This window comes from Poecilia formosa, unplaced genomic scaffold (assembly GCF_000485575.1).
Source record: "Poecilia formosa unplaced genomic scaffold, Poecilia_formosa-5.1.2 Scaffold188, whole genome shotgun sequence".
NCBI lineage: Eukaryota > Metazoa > Chordata > Actinopteri > Cyprinodontiformes > Poeciliidae > Poecilia > Poecilia formosa.
Genome location: NW_006800127.1, coordinates 1122223 through 1146654, shown reverse-complemented (window position 1 = coordinate 1146654; position 24432 = coordinate 1122223). Strand labels below are relative to the sequence as shown.

Here is a 24432-nt window from a genome sequence, read left to right as displayed (position 1 = left end):
GAAAATAGTTAATTGAGCATGAAATATTAAAATTTATGAAACATTATTTGTCTCAATATAACCACAAACGTCCATGTAATTTAATTTTTAATAGGAATTTAGTCGGATAAACCAACAACCAATGCAAAGCAGTAAGAAGTAACGCATGACCCTAGACAGTTAGCTTCTGATAAATACTCTCCTTGCCACACTTATCAGTTTATCCCCATGATGATAGTTGTGGTTGTTTCTCTTAAATGAATAATCAGATAACAGACACTTTGGAGTTGCACCCATCAATCAGCCGAAGATGAAGATTAAGCAATTTTCCCTTCATCAACTTCCATTGGTGATTAGTTGTTCGATTACTGAAAAATTGTTTTCTCCAATTCATTAAATGCATCAAAACTAAGAACCTCCATCTTTTATTGCATCAGCCAACAGCATGTTTCTTTATGCATTTTTTAGAATTCAGTAAAACTCAGTTAAAGTTAGAGGCATGTTCTTGAACCAATAAGGACAGTCTTCTCGGAATCAGCCAAAAGCTAAATTGACAGCAAAGATATCAAAACAGTTAAGATTTGTAAGAGCTAGTAAAAGCCTGATTTCTGCATCTCTAAACTTTCTACATATAATTAAACACAAAGTTCAACAATGGGGTGTTGACAACATAATTGGCAGGTCAACAGCAAACCTGAAAAATCCAGACTTTTCAAGACTGCGGCAACCTTGACAAATGGTTTTTTCAGCATGTGATGCTGCAGTGTGTAGTAAGAATTACAAAACAGTAAAAAGATATTTTAACTTCCAGGTCAGATTTGAATGGGTTAAGTAATACTCAGCAGTCACTGGACCCTGATAGTGTGGTATGCTGGTATGCAGACATGGCTGCACAACCCAGCAGGAGTTATAAAAAGGGGGGTAGATTCAGATCTAAGAACTAGGTACTAACTTTTATATTAAAAAAAAGTTTACATTTTTCTAGCATGGAATATTAGAGCTGACAAATACCAACCAGCAATGTTATCAAACCAGGTAGGCCTCACAAAAATAACCAATAATGGTTTCATTTTCAAAAAAAAAAATGTAGCTGACACAATGCAATAAAGGAGGATATCATTCATAGAATCACAGGGATAAACATTGCAGTGTTTTAGTTTACAGTAATTTCATAATAATGGTGAAAATAATTTGAATCTTTACTGAGATCTGCACATTTCACACCACTGTACTTTGTGTGTAGATATTCTGGTTGTAATGTAATAGGATTCTGACAAAATTACTATCTTGCAGATATCTAAGGGATGTGTACGTGTACAAACNATACATTAAAATAGCTTAAAAAGTTTAAACTTTGTAATTCTTCAAAATATAGAATCATGAAAAAATATTTCCTTCAAACAATCCTTTAAAGCAAAAAAAATATATAAATGAAGAAATGCTTTTTTCTAGGTGGATCAAATTTACATAATTGATCATAAAGTGCAGCATGCTTAATTAAGACTCCGACTCTTATTCGTTTTTACCCGTCCTCTGTGTTCAGCCTGCAGACAGCCAGTCACAGGCAGTGAGGATGGTAACACTAACCCTCGTGCTGTCAGCGGTGTGATTGATCATCAGCAGATAAACATCAGATTGGCAAAGAGAACAGGACAGACATTGATCCCCAGAGGAAGAGAGGACTTGTCACACATCACCATACACAAACCTCATGTGAAGCGTCTGTCAGAAGACAGAGACAACAGAGAACTGTACCTGTGTGACTAACATGGGAACCCAGAGACAGCTGTCAGCTGTTTTAGATGCAGACCGGTGACCAAAGAGTACAATTCTGTCTGATTCAACTTAGAAACGAATGTCCAAACTTCCCCCTTAACATCCTCCGAGTCTCTGAAGATGATGAGACAATAAGATTTAATCTATGCGGTGCCTTGCAAAAGTATTCACACTCCTCCAATGTTTCCAGATTCGGCCACAGCAGAACAATCAACGTTATTGGATTTCATTTAGGTTTTATGTGAGAGCAGCGCATATTTGTAAAGCGAAATAAAAATGGCCTGTGACTGTCAAAATGTCTTACAAGTGGAAATTTGAAAAGTTAGTCGTAATGTTTATATTCTCCACAGTTTATTCTGACAACCTGGCGCCTTCAGGTTATCAGATGTGTAGGTAATTTAATCTGAGTAAAAATACAGTTGTTCTTTGAAGCCCTCGGAGGTTTGTTAGGCAATATTGGAGAACAAAGCATCAGGAAAACCAAGCAGGTCAGGGGAAACTTTGTGGAGAAGTTTAAAGCACTGTTAGACTATAGAAAAATAACTTACTCTTTGAAAATCTCACACAGCACTGGTCAACCTCAGAAAGAGGACTGCACATTCGCTCTTCTGTACAGACATTATGGTCCACCTGAACTGACACAATGGGAAAGATCTATAAAAGAAAGACACAGCACAACAGGCCCATAGCTACAACAGAGGAGCTACTGTAATCCACAGCTCAGGTGAGAAAGTCACTTGATGAATAACTATATTTATTAAAAAAAAAAAAAGAAAAAAAGTTGTTTTATGTTTCAAGACACAGTCAATATGGTGAAAAAGTCAGATTAGCTCCAAATTGAATTACTGTAGGAACGTGGACAAATATATGTAAAACCAGCACTGTGAGCACTCCACAACCTCTGTGACAAACGGTGGTAGCAAAATTAAGCTGTGGGCTTTTCTTCAGCAGCTACAGAGCAGCTAGTCAAATGAATGAGAAGAAGAAAACCTTCCAGGATTGCCCTGCAGAAGTCCAGAGACTTGGACTGAGGGTCACAGCAGGTCAACGCCTCCAAGCCTACAGTGGACTGAAGACTTTAGCGAAACACTGTAACTGATTGAGGAGCCATCCCAAGTGAGACACAACGAGCAGATTTAGATGTCCTGAAGTTAACACCACCCTAAAAACATATTTTTACAGAGTATACATTTGAACTGAATTCATAATGATGTCTCACCTGGCTGGGTCCAAAATATATATTTTATTCTGTTTTGTAGCAACAGACCTCAGCAATGAAATGTTAAAAAAAGGAAGGGGGCAAAGAAAATGAACTGAAGTGAATGATTTTGCTGAGAAAAAGAGGCCAACCTTGTGTCGACAGGAAGAAAAGCATTAGCACCCCTTTATGTCCGCATGCTACGCTGTCACTGTACTTTCCCTTTAATTAAAACAGTCACAAGTTTCATTGAGCGGCGATTCAAAGGGTGGCTACACCATAAAGCAGACACAACCCTGGAACCCCATCAAGTGTGTTTGTGTGTGTGTCCACATGTGCCATTTGAGAATCAGACTTGCAGCCACACAGGGACCAGGATGGAGGGAGTTTGAGCTGTAACGATTCCCATGGTCAGTGACTCAGAATGAGTGAAAACGTGGCGATTAAGACAAAGAGGAAAGCACAGACATTTAGAAATATTGCATTCAAAGAAGATTTTTTGGGGGGTTTCTTGTTTGAATAAAAGTAGAGTCCTGATGTTTGGTACGTTTCTGCCTATTTGGGATTTTTCTAAATGCTTCTACAAACGAAGTCTATATTTCAAAAGTTACCTTAGAGTTACACCATCTCCACTACAGCCTTGCATATAGACATTTCCAATAGACTTCCATCTGAACAGTCATTTTTAACCTTCAGATCATAAGAATATTTAGGAGCTAAAGACCCAACAGCTTCCATGGTTAATCATTGATCATAGTGGGGCAATCCTTGCCAGTAACATTCCTATTGTCAATTTAAAAATTCTTCAATGGTTGCATGGCGCTGCATTACTATTATTCTAGCTCTCCCCTTGGTAAGTTATCTGGGTTTGTCTTAACAGGTGGGGATTCCTTTTTTGGGCCACTTTTTCCTTTTAGCCAGAGGAACAAAGAGCATGAATTATGCATGGAGTATACATAATGGTTGAAATTACTAATCATAGCTCATGTAACTTGAGAGGAGGTCGGTGAGACTGATCAACAAAAGGGAGCAGCAGAGACAACGCAGGATAAGCTAACAGTGAGGACTGCCCATAATGTGAGCTGAGATGGAGGTCCACATATTATTCAGGCTAGAGGTGTACCGAAAGCAACATTATTTTCTTCTTATAAAACTAATTATAATAAACTACAAATAATCCCATAGTGAAATGATAGAGAAGTAACATTTTTTTTTTTTTCATTACATTCCCAACATTTATATTGGAAAAAAAAATCTAAATGGATTTAAATTAAGCAGTTGAGTTCTGTGTAGCTTGGTAAACTTTACAGATTATTGTGTCGGCATTAGGACGGCTTTATCTGACAAAGCTGACATTCCCAGAGCGAGCTTTAATCCACAACTCTGACATCTCAAATAGACTTCTCTGATGGGGCTTTCACGTCAAGCACACATTCAACTGAACACTGTTATATGTTGTTGTCAACAAACATAACCTGACTGTGGACATGGCGTTTAACATATTTAGGAGTGGATGGATGGGCTATTAAAGCTAACCATCTGATACGTTATGTACAAAATGTCTGTCTCTGCAGAAGACGCTGCAGCCAAAGGTTGTGATGTTTGAGTTATATTGGTTATAGATCCTGGCTAATACCCCAAAAATATTTGGGAAATCATCATTATGTGTATTTGTTTGTAACACATGCGTAGTTCTTAAAACAGAGCATTGTACATCAGTAATCTATGAGATTGTTGTAAAAGACAACTCAAAATCTATAGGTGGAATGTCTTTTTGAAATTCTTGCAAATTAAGACTTTTGTTGTTTGTTTTGTATTGTTATAATTTCTTAGCTTCACTTTTTGCTGCCATTGCATAGAGTGACATTTTGTCTGTTTGTAAAGACACAAACAAACAAAAATAAATCACAAAATGAGTTATATTTGAAACTAGCTGAGACCAGCTTCACATATGTAAATCTTTGAAGTCATTCAAAAACACATTAGAATCATTAAAATGCCCTCCAGTAAACATGTACCATTCCAACACCATTTCCCCTATTGGATGAAATCTGGGAACAAAGTCTTTGAGTAATACCTCACTATGCTATAAATAAAGACTGAAAACATTTGGAGACAATTGGAGTCAAGTTCTGTGATGTTTAACAAAATTTTGTAAAATTGAAAATTAAAAAAAAGAAGGAGAGAAACAGCTTGGTTGTTTTCAAATTTGCTTTTGTTAAAGTTGTCAGACTTTTGTCTTTTTTTTTTTTAGTTTAACTAAATTCTCATTTAAAACTGAAACATATAGTTATCCTGTTTTGTAATTCACTCAGGTTTTGTTGTGTGTATATTCTGGACAACTACAATGGCAGGTGTAATTATGATGTTAATGTGTGAAAACACATTTAAAATGCAGAGTACAGAAACAGTTCCTCACTTAGGATATCCACTAACATATTAGTATTGAACACATTGTACACATTTTTGTCTGTTTTGCAAAAGGAACTGTTTGGCAGTGAGCCTTTGCAGTGTTTCTAGCCAGTCGTCTCTGTCACAATGATGGAGTGTCTGTCTGATGGGAGCTGTGATTTCCCTGACCCCATTGTATTCAAACAACATGGGCTCCTCACACAGGAAGAGCAGCTGAAACAATGGTGCAGGTGAGTCTGGAACAATTTCCCCTGAAGGGTTCTCCACCTGTCATTTAAAAAAAAAAAAAGAGAGAGAGAGATGTTTGTGTGTTGAGGCTGGTGCTTTTAAATGAATCCAAAACTGAGTGATGTCATTTCTGACTTCTAGCCTGCATGAAAGTGACTCGTTTGGGCCTTGCATATCAAGAGACTGTACATTTAACCCCCCATAATACCTTGCAAAAGAGCTCAAGTTCAATTGAATAGAACGGTAACACATTTTCAAGTTTGCCTGAAACTATTAGTTTGACTTTAAAGTTGGTATTTACTGGGCCATTTTAATGCATGATTATGATTTTGATCTACACCATGCCATGGTCGCTCTGGGTGTGTGTTAAGGGTTGTTGTCCTGCTGGAAGATCAACCTTTACTCCAGTCTTTTGCAGCCTCTAGCAGGTTTTCTCCAGGACTGACCTGCATTTAACGCAACCATATTTTGTGTGAACTCTAATTCCCTCTTGCTGCTGAAGGAAAGCAAACCCACAGCATGATGATGTAACCATTATGTCCACACTGGGGATGGCGTTTTGGGTGACCTGCAGTGTTGGTTTTTCACCAACCATTGCATTCTACATTTAGGCCAAAATGTTCAGCTTTGGTCTCATTTGACCAAAGCAAGTTTTTTTTTTTTTTTTTTTCTTTTGCTGTTTTCCAAACATGCTTGATGTCTTTCAGCTTTCCTTCAACATCCGTTTTCTTTCACCACCCTGCCGTCAAGGCCAGACATGTGGAGAGCATGACTAATAGTTTTCCTGTCAACAGATTATCCCACCTGAGCGCTGGCTGGCTTTTTCATTTAAAATCATATAAAATGTTTCCTAATAATTTGTTCAGCTTTCTTTCAGAAAATCCCAGGTAAATACACTAACGTTTGAGATTGTAATGTTACAAAACGTAAAATTCAAGTGTTTTGAGTACTTTTGCAAGACACCATGTGTTTTAAATTAGCACTCTCTTTCCTCTCCCAATTTTTGTCCACTTGAAAATGGAAAACATCGACATTTGAAAACAAGATGTAAATGGTCAAAACATAATGTTGAGTCTTTAGACCAAATAACAAGACACAGTGTACATCAAGGACAAATCAAGATGTAAGTGAGCTTTGTGCTCCGTGCAAACATACTGCTTCATATTTACACATAAAAAGGCGCATGGAGGAAACAACAAATCTTATTAATATTTAAGCATCTGCTGCCCTCTACAGGACTCAAGTGAGATAACTGTAGCGTAGCAACAGCTTTGCATTTCGTCTTTCAAATATCAGAAACGTGTTTTGAAGATCATTGTAAACCTTCATGAACACCCATGAAACTTCATGGTTTCAGATTTAAATCATGTTAAATCACATGCAGCCTGGCGGAACATGCCGACTGACACAACTTATAGAAGCACAAACAAGGACTCATTGATCATCTGAGCCATATGAGGGCGCTCAGTGTTCCACACCATCCACAGGATTTATTTACCTTCTGACCGGCACCAACTAAGAGGAAATTTAGTGTGCAATGAAAGAGGTACCAAGAGTGTGTGTTTGTCTTTAAAAGGGGAGTGGAAAGCTGAAGTAGAGCATCGTGATGGTGTGACTGGAAAGTGACTGTCATCATCCCAAAGAGCACGAGGCAGAAAAAAATACCTTGTTGATACAGCAACACAATGAAAAAATTCAGTTTTTTTTTTGTTATTCAGAACATTTTTTAATTGACCTTAGTTCGGGTCATGCACAAGGGTTTTAGAGAAGACGTTTACGAAAGGCAGAACATGAATTGAAGCCACAGAAGCTGAACAAGGGAGGGTGGGTTTCCTGTTTTCTCAGCTCTTTTTCCTCTCCCTTCTGGAGCACAAGCAGCATCATTGAATCCATGTGTGTTTAAAGCACACTGTGCATCTAAATGTCATAGTGTGCCCAAAGCCAGTGTCACTCAGTGCAAAGAAAGCTGAATGTTGTAAATAATGCTTGAAAATCATCTGAAAAAAGGTTTTTTTTTTTTTTTTTTGTAAATACTGAGATGACTGTGGACAAATTTACATATATATGAAACATATTTACTCCTTAAAGATTCCTACCATTGTTTTTTTTTTTTTCAGATCATAAAACTAATCTTAACATCAGATGAGAGAAAACCTGAATAAATAGAAAATGCAGTTTTAAAATCATATATTGAACAAAAAATGCTGAATAAACTTACCCGGTCTTGTGTGAAAAAAAATCTGTGATTAACTGTGATTGATTCAATTTCGCTTACTGATTATTGGCACAAAAGTAAAAATAAGACTTCACTTAAATATAACCCGACTGACAACCAGACGCTCACTTAAATATCACACAAAGTAACACCTCATACCCCAATGCAAAGAAATTCTAGTTATTTAGTGATATCTGTCCGTCAGATCCTTGAAAACTTCTTCTATTTCCAAAGTGCCCAAAAAATATGCCAGAAAATTTTAAGGAATAAATTTCACATGACATTGCTGGAGAATTATCGTGATGGTTTGGATTTGCTTAAATGTTTAATCAAGTAAAATGAAATGAAACAAGACTCTCAAACTCATGTTAGTGTTCCCTTAAATTGATCGACTTAGCAAATGACTTATGTTGCCCTGGTGAAAATTAGTTTATCATAACATTTTAAAATCTTTTGAAAAAAATCAAGATCTTAGTGTTGTGTAATGTGAAATCTGGGGATAGGTTTTATGATAAAACCAGTCTGACACATTTAGGACACATCCAATACAAATCTGCTGCTGTCCACTACTTTTGATTTTATCCTATTTGCCCACAGGCAGTGGCAGAGAAAAAAAAAACTAAATATTGAGTGATACTGAAATTAGGCTGATAGATCTGTCAATCCCTACTGAAAACAACCCTTTATCTTCGGAGTATAACAAACCCAGACACACTGACAACTGGTCGCAAATTTAACAATATCTTTGTTTTGTTGTTGTTGTTGTTGGCTATTCTCTGCACAGCTATGACAACAATTTCTTTACATTATCCCCCTTAACTTTTATCTCAAACTTTTTGTTTTGTGTGTTAATGTCAGAAGAGGATCCCAACAGTTTCCGTTTAGCTGGGCAGCTACGGAGTCATGTTTCTAGCCCTTATTAAATAGCAACACTTATAAAGAAAAGAGATGTGCTTGTAGTTATTTGTTGTTTTCTCAATTTAGCTATTTTTACTGGCCCAAAAGCAACTTAAACATTAAAATCTGTGAATGCATTACAGTGGTTATCACATGTAATATAGCCGTAATAGTTGAATAATTAATGTATGAATATCTTCTTTGATACTGACAATCTTTCTCCATAAACAACTTTCTTAAACTCGATTTTTATTCTCAAAAAAGGAAAACCTATATAATGTCTTACTTGATGTATACTTAGCTGGAGTTATGACATTTTTCTTCCTTAACAAGATTTAAAACACATAATTAAAGGCTGAAATTTGCTTTTGGGCTGGAAGCCGTTTTTGTGACATGCATAAATGGGATCCTGCCATACCCTCGTGATTCTGCATGTTTTAATCACAACTTCACTTTAGATCTTTACTCTCACCTCATACATTTCAACTCACTTTCAAACCATGGCATCTCCCACTTGTGGTAAACAAACTTATCACTGTAACAACTTGCTACGACAAGCAGTTTCAATAAATATCTTCAAAGAACTTTAGATATTTTTAAGCTTTAAAACTGTTGCGATGGCCGCCACATGGCTCAGAGGTAGAGCAGGCGCACCATATACAGAGGCTACAGTCATCAATGCAGATGTCCCTGGTTAGATTCCCGAAAAGGAAACTACTGCCAAAAAAAAAAAAAAAAAAAAAAAAAAACACTACTTATGCTGATACAGAAACATCTTAAGCAGAATGATCTCCTTGACCAGCAGCTGTCGTAACTCCAAAGTGCTTTGCAGCAGCTGGGACGTTAACGACGAGGAATGTGGAGCTGAATGGGTTCCCTGTCTCAGCGTAATTCACACACTGCCAAATGGGGATCGCGGGCAACATTTAAACAATTCTACATTCATCCTCATTTGATCAATGCAGGCCTCATCCACTGTGCATTTAAAGACTTTTATATGACACAAAGTCAGAAGTTCTGTTATGAAATGCTACATTGTGCAATAATATGTGGATATTTTTCTCTTCTCTGGTCTGGACTGCAAACAGATTTGCAAACAGTTATAAAAATATAGCACGGCTAAGCCACTTCCAAGTATAGGCAGTAAATATAAGTAGGATCACACCATTTTGTCATACTGCGACAACAAACTTCAGATTATTTTTTTATACAACAGATCAACACAGCAGCACACAGGCCAGAGATAAAGTTGTGGGGAATTATAGGGTTAGGTTATGAGAAAACATCCCTTAATGGGGGCTGAATCTGATTTCACAGCACATTTTTGTTGTCACTCAAAACCCTAATAAAATAATTTGAAATTTGTGGCTGTTAGATGGCAAAATGTGAAAATTTTCAAGGGGTATGAACAGTCTTATGAATAGGCATCATATATAACAAATAAATGTAGCATTTTCTGAACAGTAGCTCATCATGTGTGACAGAATATTTCTCAAATAGGAAAACATTTCTTCATTGGTACAAACCGCTCACATTGAAAAGGAATTTAATCATCACTTCAGCAGAATAATATTTGCACTTGTGTGATACAGCTCTAATAAATTAGGTGTAATCTATTACTATGCATCTAGGTTCATCTGTAAACAATAAATATGGCAGCAAAAAAGGATAGGCAGTAGTCCAATGCAATGAAAACCAACCCTAGAAAATGATACTCCATCCTCGTCACTTCTAGTGATCACGAAAATAAATATACAAAAAAAAAATCTAACAACTTAAAGCAAACATTCAGCAAAAAAATAGGTCCAGGTATAGAAAATGAGAATTAAACTGTTGAGAAATTTTGTAAAAAATGTAAGGCTCGTTAAATATGATGATAACAGAGGAAAACAGGTTTTGCATGAGAGGCTGATTGGTATTAGGTTGGAGTTAGAATGAATCCTTTGTGCATAACCTGAGACAAAATGTGAAAAGCTGGAATTTGGTTAAATCAAACAAATATTTGTGTGTTCTTAAGTAAAAAAAAAAAAAAAGTGTCATTTTAACAGTCCGCATACGAAACCTGAAATACTTACTTTTGGATTTCAGAAAAGAAGATATAAACTGAGACTTGTTACAGAAAAAAAATATATATTATGGATTATATTAACCCCAAACGAAACTCCCAACAACACTGACAGTTTTAAAGTCAGGTATTTGTGTATCCTTGGCAACCTGGTATGTTAAAGTATTGATTTTAGATTTTTTTTTAGGTGAAAATAATCTGCTCTATATGAATCTCTACAGCAAACGCCTTTCCTTAAGCAGCGTGGCAGCATTCTGGGGTCTCAGCCAAGCTGAACACAAAGATGTCATTGAATCATAGCCACAGTAGTTACCTTTATACAACACCACCTGTGTTTTACAGAGAGATATGGTCTGAGGCATGCACACACATATAGCATTCTGCAAAAAAACACCCCCACATATATTTCTGAAGATTGAATAAATGTTGGTTCTAAATTTTCGTGAAAAATATGATGACCTTAATTTTGCCAGCAAATACAAACCAAACTTAGATAGACAAAATTTCTCAAAGCGCTCATAATGTAGTTTAACAGCTTAATCTCTTGTTTAGGCAGCATGGTGACAAAAATAACATGTTATTAGAAAAGAGGCTTCAACTAAAGCCTCTCATTCACCAGGAGGTAGGAAAACTTTGGCTGGTGCGAGGAAAATAACACTGAACTACTGAAAAGCCATCTGAGGTAAGTGATGTTTCATAGTGTTTCCTATAAACATAATACATGATTATATTTTGTCATTTATAGATCAAGTTCACATGTATTTTCATAAATTACTGCAAAACCCTTAGTAACATTTTTAAAGTTCTGAGTATTATCATATACATACACCTGGGAGCATACTGTATGAATGCTCCTCATAGACACAAGGAACTGCTGTTTCACTTTACCTGAGTAAGATTTCTAAACTACTAAAACACACCCCATCTGATCAAATGAGACCTTAGCTGTCTACTCTAGTTTCAATTATAATATTAGTAAATATTTGTGAATATATGATGAATGTCCCAATCTGATTCTAAATATCAATAATCAGGATAGGAGCCCGAGACTGAACTCTGATAGACATAATGATGTAATTTTATGTCAGTTGCACCCCCAGCAAAATGTGCAGATGTGTTTGCATGGGTTCATTTTTAAACATTTTTGTCTGTTTTGTATTGCCTGCAAAATTGTTGTACATTATACATTAATCTGTCCAGCAAATTAATTTGTTAAATGTTTTACAATTATATTAACGATTAAAGAGAAGCTGAGTTGGCTGCAGTGGCTCTCCGTCTGTGTCATTATGGGCCATGTTTATGAAGGATGTCGGTTTGTATGTTTTAATTTCAAACAAAACGCAGTTCACTGGAACTGCACAAAGTTATTATCCTCAAGCCATATAATAAAAAAAAAACAGAGGAATCATGTTAAGATAATCTTATCGCTACAGAAAGGATGTCAACATAAAAACATTGTCATCAGAAGCAAGATTTCAATGTATTGAATTATGTTAGATTTTTAAAAACATGAGATAAAAGCTACTAGATAAAACTATTTCAAAAACATTGAAGCAATTTTCCAATTTAAGCCTTTGTTCAGGTTGCTGTAGGATCCAGAACATTTGTGGTACATGAGTTAAGTTAAACACAATCATTTCAATGGATTGTTTTCATTCACTTTGAAAAGGGAGTTGACAGTCATTTATGCTGATTTTATTAAAAGTAATGACGCTTCAGATTGGGACCCTGTATTGGCAATTGACTACTTAGATTGGTATTTGTGACATCCTAGCAATGTAAGGATGTCCCAGCCACAGTTGCCAGTATTTTACTGTAAATTAGTTGTTGGTTTTTTTTTGTTGTTTTTTTACAGTGTACTGCAGAGGCTATTCCAATATCAATATCACACTTTTGTTTATCTCTGAAAATGTTATCATCTTAACCTAAAACCACACATCCCATACAGTAACCACTGAAAAATGCTGACTTATCTGATATTTGACTAAAAAAATACCATGCCACAAAGCTTGAGAAACTGGCATCTGAGTGAATACAGCGTGCATAAATTGTTGGTAAGATTAGGCACATGGTTAACATGGTTAACATGGTGCTTGGTGTTTTGGTTTATATGTATGTATTTGTTATATATTTTTTTTATTGGAGCTGTGCAAAATTTTTTCAATCCTGACCAGCTTCTTTCTACAATGTAGCTTGAATGTTCTCCTTATGAATGTACAGGTTCTCCCTAGTTTCCTCTCAGAGGACAAAGCCATGCAAACTAAGTTGTTTGGTCTCAAGAATTGCCTTTCAGGTATGAGTTTTTCTGTGAATGATATTGTTTGTCTCTGTCTTCCTGTGATGAACTGCCAAGCTTTGCAGGATGCACCCCCACCTCATTCCATGTACCAGTCTTTGTAGAAACTCCACTTGATTATGAAAATTGTTTATCCTCAAGCAAACTGATGGACTTATTACTCAGTGTCTTTTCATCATCCACAAATCTGTACCCAAACAGCTTCATGGCGGGACCGCACACCTTCTGCACAACCTGAACCAGCGTAAAGGGAATGCTAGTCCTCCATTTCTCCGCCTGCTCCGAAGAGTTCTTCTGTGTGGAATATATTCCGCTGGCTTCCTCTGTAGTCTGTGTGTTCCTGAGGATCCACTCCCTTGCTCGGGAGCTGAAAGGTATCCCTGCAAACTTGTACATCTCCTCGGCCTTCTGCATTGGGTACCGAGCAATATCCTCATAACGCACCAACATGTAGCGTCCCTTTAGCCATTGGGGCTTGCTAAGTCCCAATTCTGCAGATGTCATAACTTGATCACAGTTTCCTTTTAGCCTCTTCACCTCCTCGTCGTTTTCAGGCACCTGTCCGTCCTGCGCCCAGGCTTTCCATGTCTGGTATTTTGAGGGAAAGGCCACCATGCGTGAAACCAAGATGGCCCGTGGATCTCGAACCAGCTGGATAATGGCGACGTTCAGGTGGGGGTCCTCCACCAAGGGCTGCAGTGTGTCCAACTGTCGCACACGGACAGCCTTGATGGCATGGTGTTGCTTGGAGAGGCAGGACTCAGATGCGAGAGTCAAGTTCAGTGGTCCACACTGGCGAATCTTGCAGTGATACCTAAAACAATACATACTTTCATCAGACAAATGTGTTTCAGAGAGTTGGTTCTGAGTTTTTACAGGCCATTTAAGCCATAAAAAAGAAATTTACTAAATGTAACCAAAAAGTGTTTGTTAGTTTAAGACCATCTTGAAAGAATAAGTTCAAGGAAAGTATTGCTTTTGTAAAGCACTGTAAATAGATTGATCCATCCATCCATCCACAGTGCAGCCTATATGATTACTAGAACCTTTGTAAAATTCAATTTAAAAAGAGGCATTAACAACACAAAATATTTCAGATCCCTTGTTCTCCCATTCTGTAGCTTCAAAGTTGGTTTGGTAGTATTTGGACAGTACCTCTCAAAAACATCTTTGAGCACGGGAGTACAAACAGGTTCTTCGCAGAGAGCTAAACTTGACTCTCTGCGGAAAAGATCAGGGGTGACGTGGTTCTGCGGTGACGGAGAGATGAACTTTTCAAGGGGAGAGAAATCACAGAGGAACAGCGCCTGGAGGATGTCCCCGTAGATTCCTGGCAAAGCCGTCGAATTGTTCACCTCTGCTGCTGTGGCCAACAGGCGCTCAACGTGCCACAGAGGCTCAAACAAATAAAACATGGTCTCTCCGTGTTGATTGAAAAACTCCCCCACGAACGATGATCCTGTCCGTGTGCTAGCCATGAGCAACACATGCTTGCGACCACTGCTGCTTCTTTTTACATTTATGTCGCCCGTTTCATCCACTTCGTTCTTTTCTGGGAGATTTGTTTGGTTGTTTTTTGAGGCGGGTTGTTGGCCGAGCAGCACTTTTAGAACATCCACATAATCTTTGGACTCTGTATTGTTGTCATTCTGAGGAGTCTTTGGAGTTTGCTGTGGTATCTGCCTCTGGATCAGCTTATCCGAGACCCTGGTAAAGAAAATAGATAATTGAGCATGAAATATTAAAATGTATGAAACATTATTTGTCTCAATATAACCACAAACGTCCATGTAATTTAATTTTTAATCGGAATTTAGTCGGATAAACCAACAACCAATGCAAAGCAGTAAGAAGTAACGCATGACCCTAGACAGTTAGCTTCTGATAAATACTCTCCTTGCCACACTTATCAGTTTATCCCCATGATGATAGTTGTGGTTGTTTCTCTTAAATGAATAATCAGATAACAGACACTTTGGAGTTGCACCCATCAATCAGCCGAAGATGAAGATTAAGCAATTTTCTCTTCATCAACTTTCATTGGTGATTAGTTGTTCGATTACTGAAAAATTGTTTTCTCCAATTCATTAAATGCATCAAAACTAAGAACCTCCATCTTTTATTGCATCAGCCAACAGCATGTTTCTTTATGCATTTTTTAGAATTTAGTAAAACTCAGTTAAAGTTAGAGGCATGTTCTTGAACCAATAAGGACAGTCTTCTCGGAATCAGCCAAAAGCTAAAATGACAGCAAAGATATCAAAACAGTTAAGATTTGTAAGAGCTAGTAAAAGCCTGATTTCTGCATCTCTAAACTTTCTACATATAATTAAACACAAAGTTCAACAATGGGGTGTTGACAACATAATTGGCAGGTCAACAGCAAACCTGAAAAATCCAGACTTTTCAAGACTGCGGCAACCTTGACAAATGGTTTTTTCAGCATGTGATGCTGCAGTGTGTAGTAAGAATTACAAAACAGTAAAAAGATATTTTAACTTCCAGGTCAGATTTGAATGGGTTAAGTAATACTCAGCAGTCACTGGACCCTGATAGTGTGGTATGCTGGTATGCAGACATGGCTGCACAACCCAGCAGGAGTTATAAAAAGGGGGGTAGATTCAGATCTAAGAACTAGGTACTAACTTTTATATTAAAAAAAAGTTTACATTTTTCTAGCATGGAATATTAGAGCTGACAAATACCAACCAGCAATGTTATCAAACCAGGTAGGCCTCACAAAAATAACCAATAATGGTTTCATTTTCAAAAAAAAAAATGTAGCTGACACAATGCAATAAAGGAGGATATCATTCATAGAATCACAGGGATAAACATTGCAGTGTTTTAGTTTACAGTAATTTCATAATAATGGTGAAAATAATTTGAATCTTTACTGAGATCTGCACATTTGACACTACTGTACTTTGTGTGTAGATATTCTGGTTGTAATGTAATAGGATTCTGACAAAATTACTATCTTGCAGATATCTAAGGGATGTGTACGTGTACAAACATGTGGTTTACCGCCACAGTTCAGACGATTGAGAAATAAGGCACACCTGTTTTCTGTTTCAGTCACAGTTTCTTGGTTTGAGGAGGATATTAAATTCTCACGCACATGGCACTTCTAACTGATGGCATCATGTGCAGATTTCACAGAGGCCCTGATGCATTTAGATTTATGTAGAAAACTTAAGCTTTATCTGCTTAAAGACAACGTAAAACAGTCCAATAATGTGGAAACAAGAGAAGCTGTGGTTGATGGTTACAAAATGTCAAAAGGAAAAGATATGAAGGGGGAGAAATGGGCCTTTTATTAATGAAGGTAAAAACTCAAAATGACTTTTTGGAGAAGTAAAAATGGAATTGTATTTTTTATCTTACTAGACTCAACCATTTTTCTTGAAATTATGAAATTGCAGTAGGTTTTTTTTTTTTTTTTTTTTACCTTGATAGGATATTGCTTTCTTTTTCGATGATGACCAGGGCCACAATGCAGATGAAGATGACTGCATACTTAGTCCTCATTCTTGAGTCCTGGTTTTGGAACTGGAGCTCGAGAGTCTAGTCCTTGTTTTGGTTGTAGGCCGTCATGTAGCGACTAGTGATTCATTCTGCAACATATTGAAGATATGCTCATTAATCGGACAAAGATCATAACTGTCTTATATTCCCTTGATCTGTTTTGATTAGTAATTAACAGACTAAATGCAAAAAAAAAGAAAATCTTTTTTTTAAATTCAATAAATGCACTAAGAAATCCAAGCATTTATGGTTTATGTTTATATTAACTGACAAACATTTGGGACATACTACTGGTTTTATAATCTTATTAAACTGTCTGATACTGCAATGTGCCATATTTCAATCATATGATTGTTTTTTTTTTATTAGTGTACATTTGATTTACTGTGTATTTCTAGAATTTAATTGAAAACATGCTTCATAGAAGAACAAGTCATAGAAATCGGATTTGTTGTGAATTGGTGCACTATGCATAAGCTGAATTTAATAACTGCAAAATGGCATCTTTTGCTCCAAATCCATTGCATCGTTCCAATGAATACCTATACTATGTTTCTTTTCTGTGAAAAATGGTCTAAAATGTCTAGGTAGTTATCTCCAACATTTTTTTAAGTAAAGACTAAACCCAGGCTGTAATAAAGACATGACTCAACAACCTTGCAGGTAGTTGATTTTGTTCAAATCTTGAAGAACCAGTTGTTTTGAATAATGTTCCCACGGTTGAGAAATGTTATCTTCTGACAGGAAAATTATGCCCTGAATCTAAAAGTAGTCCAACCTTTGTAGTAAATCATTTCTATTGCAGTATAAAAAGATATTGACAGACTTAGTCCTGCCAAGACAGCTAATAAGACACCCACAATTTTCCAGTAGTTTCTTAGTAGCTGAGAGGTCTTTAACTCTGTTACCCAATATCCCTAAATGAGTTAACCTCAGCCGTCAGAGTGCCGGTGAAACGTTTGAGCAGACACTTCTACATGAGTCACTGGAGTGCATCTGAGTATCTGTTCAAGCAGAAACGCGTATTACTGTTTCTTCTCTCTCTACAAATTGCATCAATGGCTGCCTTCTGAGCTGCTGTCAATTATCATTTCTGAAAGCTTTCAGTTCAAAGGGTTTTTGAAGACTTTGAGTGACTGTTTCAAATTGTACACATGAAATAAAGAATGTGATTTTATTTAAAACCTCTTGATTCATTTTGGATGTTATGGCACTGCTATATTGACCAGCAACCACCATGTGAAAGTGGCGTCTGTGTTGCTCAATATCATGCAGTCGTCGAGGGGGAGGGGGCGTCCGCTATGTAAATGCGGGTTGATGACTGACTACTTTTTATACTGTGCTGTCTGGGAAGAAAAAAAAAAAAAAAAGAAAAAAAAAAAAAAAAAAAGAAAAGATTAAAACTGAATCTAGTTTAGTCTATGTGAAATACTGGTTTGTTGTAAAAAATTATCCTTCTGCTTTCCCTTAACCATAGATCTATATTCAGTACATTAAGACGAGTATACATTCCACTCATGACTGCTACAGAAGAAGTAGAAGTTATGCAGGTTTTAGCAATATTTAACATCTCAAACGCTTGATATGCGAACTATTTTTTATTACAAGCTTTCTGTCCGAGGCTGTCGCGCTTCGTGTTTTATTTTCGACCAGCTCTCTCATTCATTTCCTGTCAGAAAAAACACACACACACACACACACACACACACGGGACTTTTTTTTTCTCTTTCTGTTTTTTTAGGTAGCGCATTTAACAAACCTTCAGTAGTGCTGTCCGCGGCAGTCGAGTAACACGTCACTGGTCCTGCGCAAATTCCCGTCTCTTCGACGCATCCTGCAGCTTTGTCTTCTCTGTGGCGAACACACTGCCTCATTGTACTGCATGTGTTGGTGGGACGCGGGCTGCTCTCCTCTGCCGGATGCAGAGCGTCGGCACCGACAAGAATCTACCACCAGGCCAAATAAAGAGAGAGGAAGGTGGAGCGATGAAGCCAAAAATACCTCTGATTTTCACCTGAAGTATTAGGCAAAACGCGGCAATGCCTCCGAGAGCTTGCTTGCACATTTATGTGTCTAGAAATATATTTAAATAATCATTTTAATTTCCAAACGTAAATAATCGTAGAGCCGAAATCAGATTTTTACTTACGCTGTATAAAAGCACGTGACTTTTATTTCACTGTCTTGTCGAACTAAATTTTGGGTATGTTTCGAATTGAAGGATAAATTATAAAATACAGCACAATGGATGAAAGAACAGTGAACTTACCTAATTTATTCTTGAGTATGTTTCTTTTTTTCCTGGCCAAAGAAAATGTTAAAAATACTTTTTTCCCCTAACTTCTGAGGAGTCAAATGGTGAGGTTCCTCCCTGTGAAGAGGTCTGTAGAAAAGGGTGTCAAACTTCCTCCCAGAAAATCATGTGACAAATTTAAATACTGCTCTTGCTTCTCTTGGGGTCTCATCTCTCTTTCAGTGCACTACATTGTAAAATTGGAGGTACTGTATGTGTGTGGAAGGGCTTCGAGTGATTTGTTGCCAAATGGCAACATTATACCATAGAGGGTTAAAGCAAGGCTGTTTATTCATTTGCTTCAACAATAGCATGATGATATTTTTGACCCACTTTATGACAGAAGGTGTTACCGAGGATGGCTTGTATAGGTCTTGCTCTGATATCCGCTCACATTTCAGGGTTTTGTAATAGCAACTCTTAGATGTGTAAACTCCTGTTCCTGAGCCTTTTCTTGCTCCTGGCTTTTATTTGCTACTTGCCTTAATTGGTATGCATTATGAAGTTTCTCTTTTGTGTTTAGGTTCCTGTTTCAGTTAGGCAGACAGACACCATAGTTAAGTTGTTTGAGGTCGAAACCACACAAAGAATTTTTCATAAAGCACATCTCAGCAACAAAACAGTTCAAAGTGCTATTGTGTAATAGTGCTGTAGTTGGTTTCTTTCTTTAAAAGGGGTCCATTTCTCTTCAGGTGTTGTTTTGTTTATCACAAGGACTTGCAATAAGCTAATGGGGTGATTTAATCAATTAGTTTAACTGGCATTAACCATAATGTTTGGAATGGCTTTAAAGTGTATCAAATCGATCTGTTTGTTACATGAATGAATGTGAATAAGACTGTTGGCAGTAGATATGATAATTTGTTTTTCTATAAAGTGGAATGTTATATCTCCATAGATTGTCACAACATAAGCCAAGCACACATCCTGAAAGTGACTCAGAGTCTTCACTTACTTAATGTAGCACAAACGTCTCCAGTCTGTTGAAAGCGGCAATATTACTGTGATTACAGATTACTAACTACCAAGCTTGTTATTAGAAATACCTTTAGCAAGAAATTACCTTCATAGTGCATAAACAGCCTTGGACCACTTGGAGGCAGCAGAGTAAAGTAAAATTATTCAGAGACAACTTGAGCCTTATTTGAACCCTAGAAGGCTTTGCTGTATGCCTGTGTAAGGGAGTGTAGAGCAACTGTGCTTCTTAGCGATGAGTCAGTATTCTGAGTCATCACAAATAGGAAAGATTATGTTATTCTTAACTGACCTGCTTGTAGGTGTGAAGTGAAAGGAAGCTTTTGCCTTCTTTTTCCCTTTCCTTGAATAGAAAACTTTATTTTATCAATTTATACACTATATATAAACTGATGTATGCAATTACTTTTGAATATATCTGTATGGTTGGATTTACTCTTTTTGTAAAGTGCGCTAAGGTGATATTTGTTGCCCCTCCAGCAAGTTGTGGGTCTTTCTCATGACCCCTTTCTAATGGGACATGCCCAGAAAACTGCCAAAGGGAGACCCTGAATGCATCCTGATTAGGTGCCCAATTAACTCAACTTACTCCTTCTCATACAGAGTCGGAGCACGAGCCCACAAAATTCTTGTGTTTGGCATTCAGGTATCCTTCTTAAAAGCCACTAAGATACCCCACACTCCCACAATACCCCCCCACGCCAAAGGACACAGGTGTAAGTCCTCTCCAGATCCACAAACCACATATAAACTGGAGAAGCGTTTTCACTTCACTGCGTCCAACATCTTCAGGAATTACACAAGGGCAAAGATGTGGCCCACTATTTCACAGCGATGGTCTTTCCAGGCTCAACAATTTAGATAATCTGTTTTTTTTTTGTTTTTTTTTAAATCAGCAATGCATTCCTTGTGGTTTCGTTGCTCAGGGTGATGTCAGCCTACCCATGGCCTACCATCTTGTCTTGTCTCGGTTAAATTCCACTAATCTTATTGTAGTTTTGCCTGGAATGACAATGCAATACTCACTGGAGTTTTCTTGGAAGATAATAAATGTAGACAAGGGTTGTGACATTTCACTGTCATGACCAATATGGATAAAAACACTATACCAATTACACTATACCTGTTTTTATGCCTTTTTTTGTAATTGCATGATGAGGTTGAGGCATAAACTGAAGAACTGAAGAGCTGTGTAATCAAGGTTAGTCAGGAGGAACATTCCATAAAACTAATGAGAGAAACTCGTGGAAGGATACCTAAAACAAGTCACACAGTTTAAAACAAATTTGGACCAAATCCATAAGAAATCGAAGTAAACTTATAAATTTGAAAGAAAAAAAAGTATTTAAGCTATCATCTCCCTCTTTGCTCTGGTTTTTGTCTCATAAAAAATATTTTTGTTAGTGCCAGTACATTTAAAGATGTCTTAAAATACAAGAAAACTATCTCTTTTACATCCCTTCAGAAGTGATATGCCAACACACTGTCACCACAATCCCACTCTAGGTTTGCACTGATATTTTTACAACACAATACGGCTTCAAAAATACTCATATCTTAAATCATCACTTGGTCGTTGTGTGACAGAAAAAAGTATTTGAACTTTTACTACAGTGGATTGCCACAATTTTGTCACTAGGGGGCAGCAGCGTAACTCAATCACAACTTGAATTTGAATATCTGCAAGCAATGCAATTTACCTTAGTAATTATTCCAATTCACTCACCAATATTTTTACCTCTCTCCTATGAACTAGCATATTATACTACTTTTTCAAATGGGAAAATTTAAGTGTGATGCTATGTTGAAGAAGACATGAAGAACAAATTAACAAATTGGATAGAGATGGGTAGTGATGGGAGCTAGTGCTGAGAACTCCCGCAATCGGGTGCATGTTTTTGCAATTTGTGTACAGGGAAGTTCCTGTATGGAACTAGCGGGAAAACGTTTTGCCACGGCACAAATCCGACCCCGGTGATAATTTAGCTGTCCAACTTACTCCTCCTGGGCTGATTTTTGTCAGCCTGTTGTTAATTTTCTGAAATATTATTTTGCAGAATATTTTCTCCAATATATATGGAGATGACTTTTGGAAAATGTGAGAAGACTTTTGTGTCCTTTTCAGTCAGTAATGGGTTTGGAAGCCATTTATGGCATTTATGCTCACTCACTTTCTTTGTTTTGAATCAAGAAAACTAATCTTAATTGAGGCCTACTCTGCTTCAGATGTTGTAGGTTACTCTGTGACCTCTACAAAAAGTAATGGAGTAACTTCGGTGGGCTTCTTACTTATTTCATTGTTTTCTTCATTTGTAGATAATGGTTCATACTGTGGCTAACTGCAGTCCCAAAGCTTTCAAAATAAATGACTGAATGTCAATAACTTTATTGTATGTTTTCAAATATCCTTGAATTGTGGCATTAACGTGTTCCTTTTTGAGGTCGTTTACCCACTTAATATTTTTAGGTGGGTTTCATTCAAGTGATTTCATGAGATTACAGGTCTCCCCATTGGGTGTTGTGAAATTGAACTGATTGATTACAGTCAAATTTATGATTGAATAATTGCTTTTTCCCATAGGAGCCACATTGAGCTGCATAGCGGTTTCTATTAATAACTGAAGTTATCATTTGAAAGCTGTGGCTCGTGTTGAGCAGGTTGTTTTCGTCCCATCAGACATTTACGTTACGATCTGAATTATGTGAGCGTGAGAAAAAACTGAGAAAATATTTTTTACTGCATCTTTATTTGGCAAAACGAAACAACAGTTTAAACCTGTTGCAATTGGATTGTATCTGTTCATTTGTGTAAATCACCATGCTGCTACACTATTTGCTGAGATTCTAGAGATAAAAGTACACATCTGTAAAAAAAAAAAAAAAACATGGTCAAAGCAGATAAAATACTACAAGAGTGAGTGCAATGGACTTGGATCATATTAGCTCTTCATTGGACAGCTGCTAATAATCATCTCTGTTCATCTGAGTTGATGATGACTTGTCCTGAAGTGGTTTGTCATATCTTTTAGGATTTTGTATGATTTAAAACTGTGTATTCACTCTGCTTTAGCACTCTGGGACTTATGAACATAAAAGGCTGCTAACCTACAGTGTGTTCTGCATGCAGAGATTAAAGACATGACCTAGTTTTAGAGTGAACCGGGACTAAAAGCGGACTTCTGCCCTTGGCAAAATGCACAAGAGATTATCAATAATAATCCAAAATGCTGGAAGCTGAATTGGGCATCTTGCAAACAGGTGTTCATACAAACAGAGGGATTCAATACCAAGACTGGCACGATTCATATGATCTGATGTGTTTTCTGTGCATGCTTGGTAAATCGTGTTCTGCCAGGTAAACTCTATTCAAACAGCAATGATAAACAATAATTCATTTTTCAATATGTTTTTATTCACTCCTAAAATCTCTATACTAAAGACAAGCCAGAACAAATATCTCTTTTTCTTTCTTTAACATACCATGATATCACAAGTCTGGCATTCCTTATGTAATGAAAATCCTTCCTTTAAAGCGTGTGTTTAGGATAGTTTTATTTTTATCTTTGGGAAACTTGTTGCCTAAAATGTCTTTCATGTCTTATAAACTGCTTAGTTGTAATTTACGTGATTACATCAACTTTTTTTTTTTTTTTTTGCCCTCATGTTTTAGAGGCACATAAACAACTTTGAGCCAAACTAGTGCAACTTGAAGCTCTTCTTGTTAACATAGCTTCCTGATGAGCAGCCAGGAACGGATAATGTAATCTTACACGGCACACCAAAATAGGAAAAGATATTTTCCCATATGTTTTTTTTTTTTTCTATGCAAGAAATTGAATCTGCTTGGGCTTCTTTGGTTACTTTAGTTTTAGTTACCCAGCTCTATTTGTGTAAAGGTGTGTATTTTTTGTTTCATTTTTGTAAAATTATTAATTATGTTCAAAAAAGCTCAAAACCAAGTTCATGCCTTATAACATCATATGATTTCATTTAATCTCTTTGCATTTACCTCATTGTGAATGAAAAGTGCTCTATAGGTAAAGACTGGCTGACTGATGTTTCCTCAGCTGTTCACATGTGAAGGAAAATCCCATTACAATCCATTGCTTCCTCCTCTGGTACTTTTGATTTCTTGAAATTTGTTTGTTTCCATGTTGCATCTAAACCTTTTAAAGTTAGCATATCCTTAAGGTCCATCTGGTGAATTGTGCTATCAGCCAGTGGATGAACACAAATCCTTCAGCGTACACTGCATCTAGGGAAAGACCGTGTTAGCCAATCTCTATCAAGGACATTAATCTAAATCTAGTGTTTCACATGCAGCCATATGCTGTAAAGATAAATATCACTCTTAAGTTTCTCTTCAGGGCAGGGTAATGACTCCGTCACCAAGAGGACAAGAGATCAGCATGTGCTGCACTGATTCCAGTCACAGGATTAGAAACTAAGAAGATGACTAAAGACGAGCAGCGACCTTTCTTTCAAACATTTATTTGAACTCATCCTTGAAAATACATTACAAATATGTATGTCCATTTACTGTCACATTTTATATTTATTTATTTATTTA

The 24432-nt window shown here is 36.9% G+C and overlaps 1 protein-coding gene across 1 annotated transcript; it reads right to left on the bottom strand.

The window, feature by feature from the left end:
- Window positions 1-10237: 10237 nt before the first annotated feature.
- Window positions 10238-18975, bottom strand: LOC103147739 (carbohydrate sulfotransferase 3-like). The gene is made up of 5 exons (XM_016678690.1): window positions 18864-18975; window positions 18354-18540; window positions 16518-16683; window positions 14222-14773; window positions 10238-13880 (listed from the first exon to the last, which is right to left on the bottom strand). The coding sequence occupies exons 3-5, from the start codon at window positions 16595-16597 to the stop codon at window positions 13184-13186; spliced, it is 1329 nt and encodes a 442-aa protein (XP_016534176.1). The 5' UTR covers window positions 16598-16683; window positions 18354-18540; window positions 18864-18975; the 3' UTR covers window positions 10238-13183.
- Between the last annotated feature and the right edge of the window lie 5457 nt (window positions 18976-24432).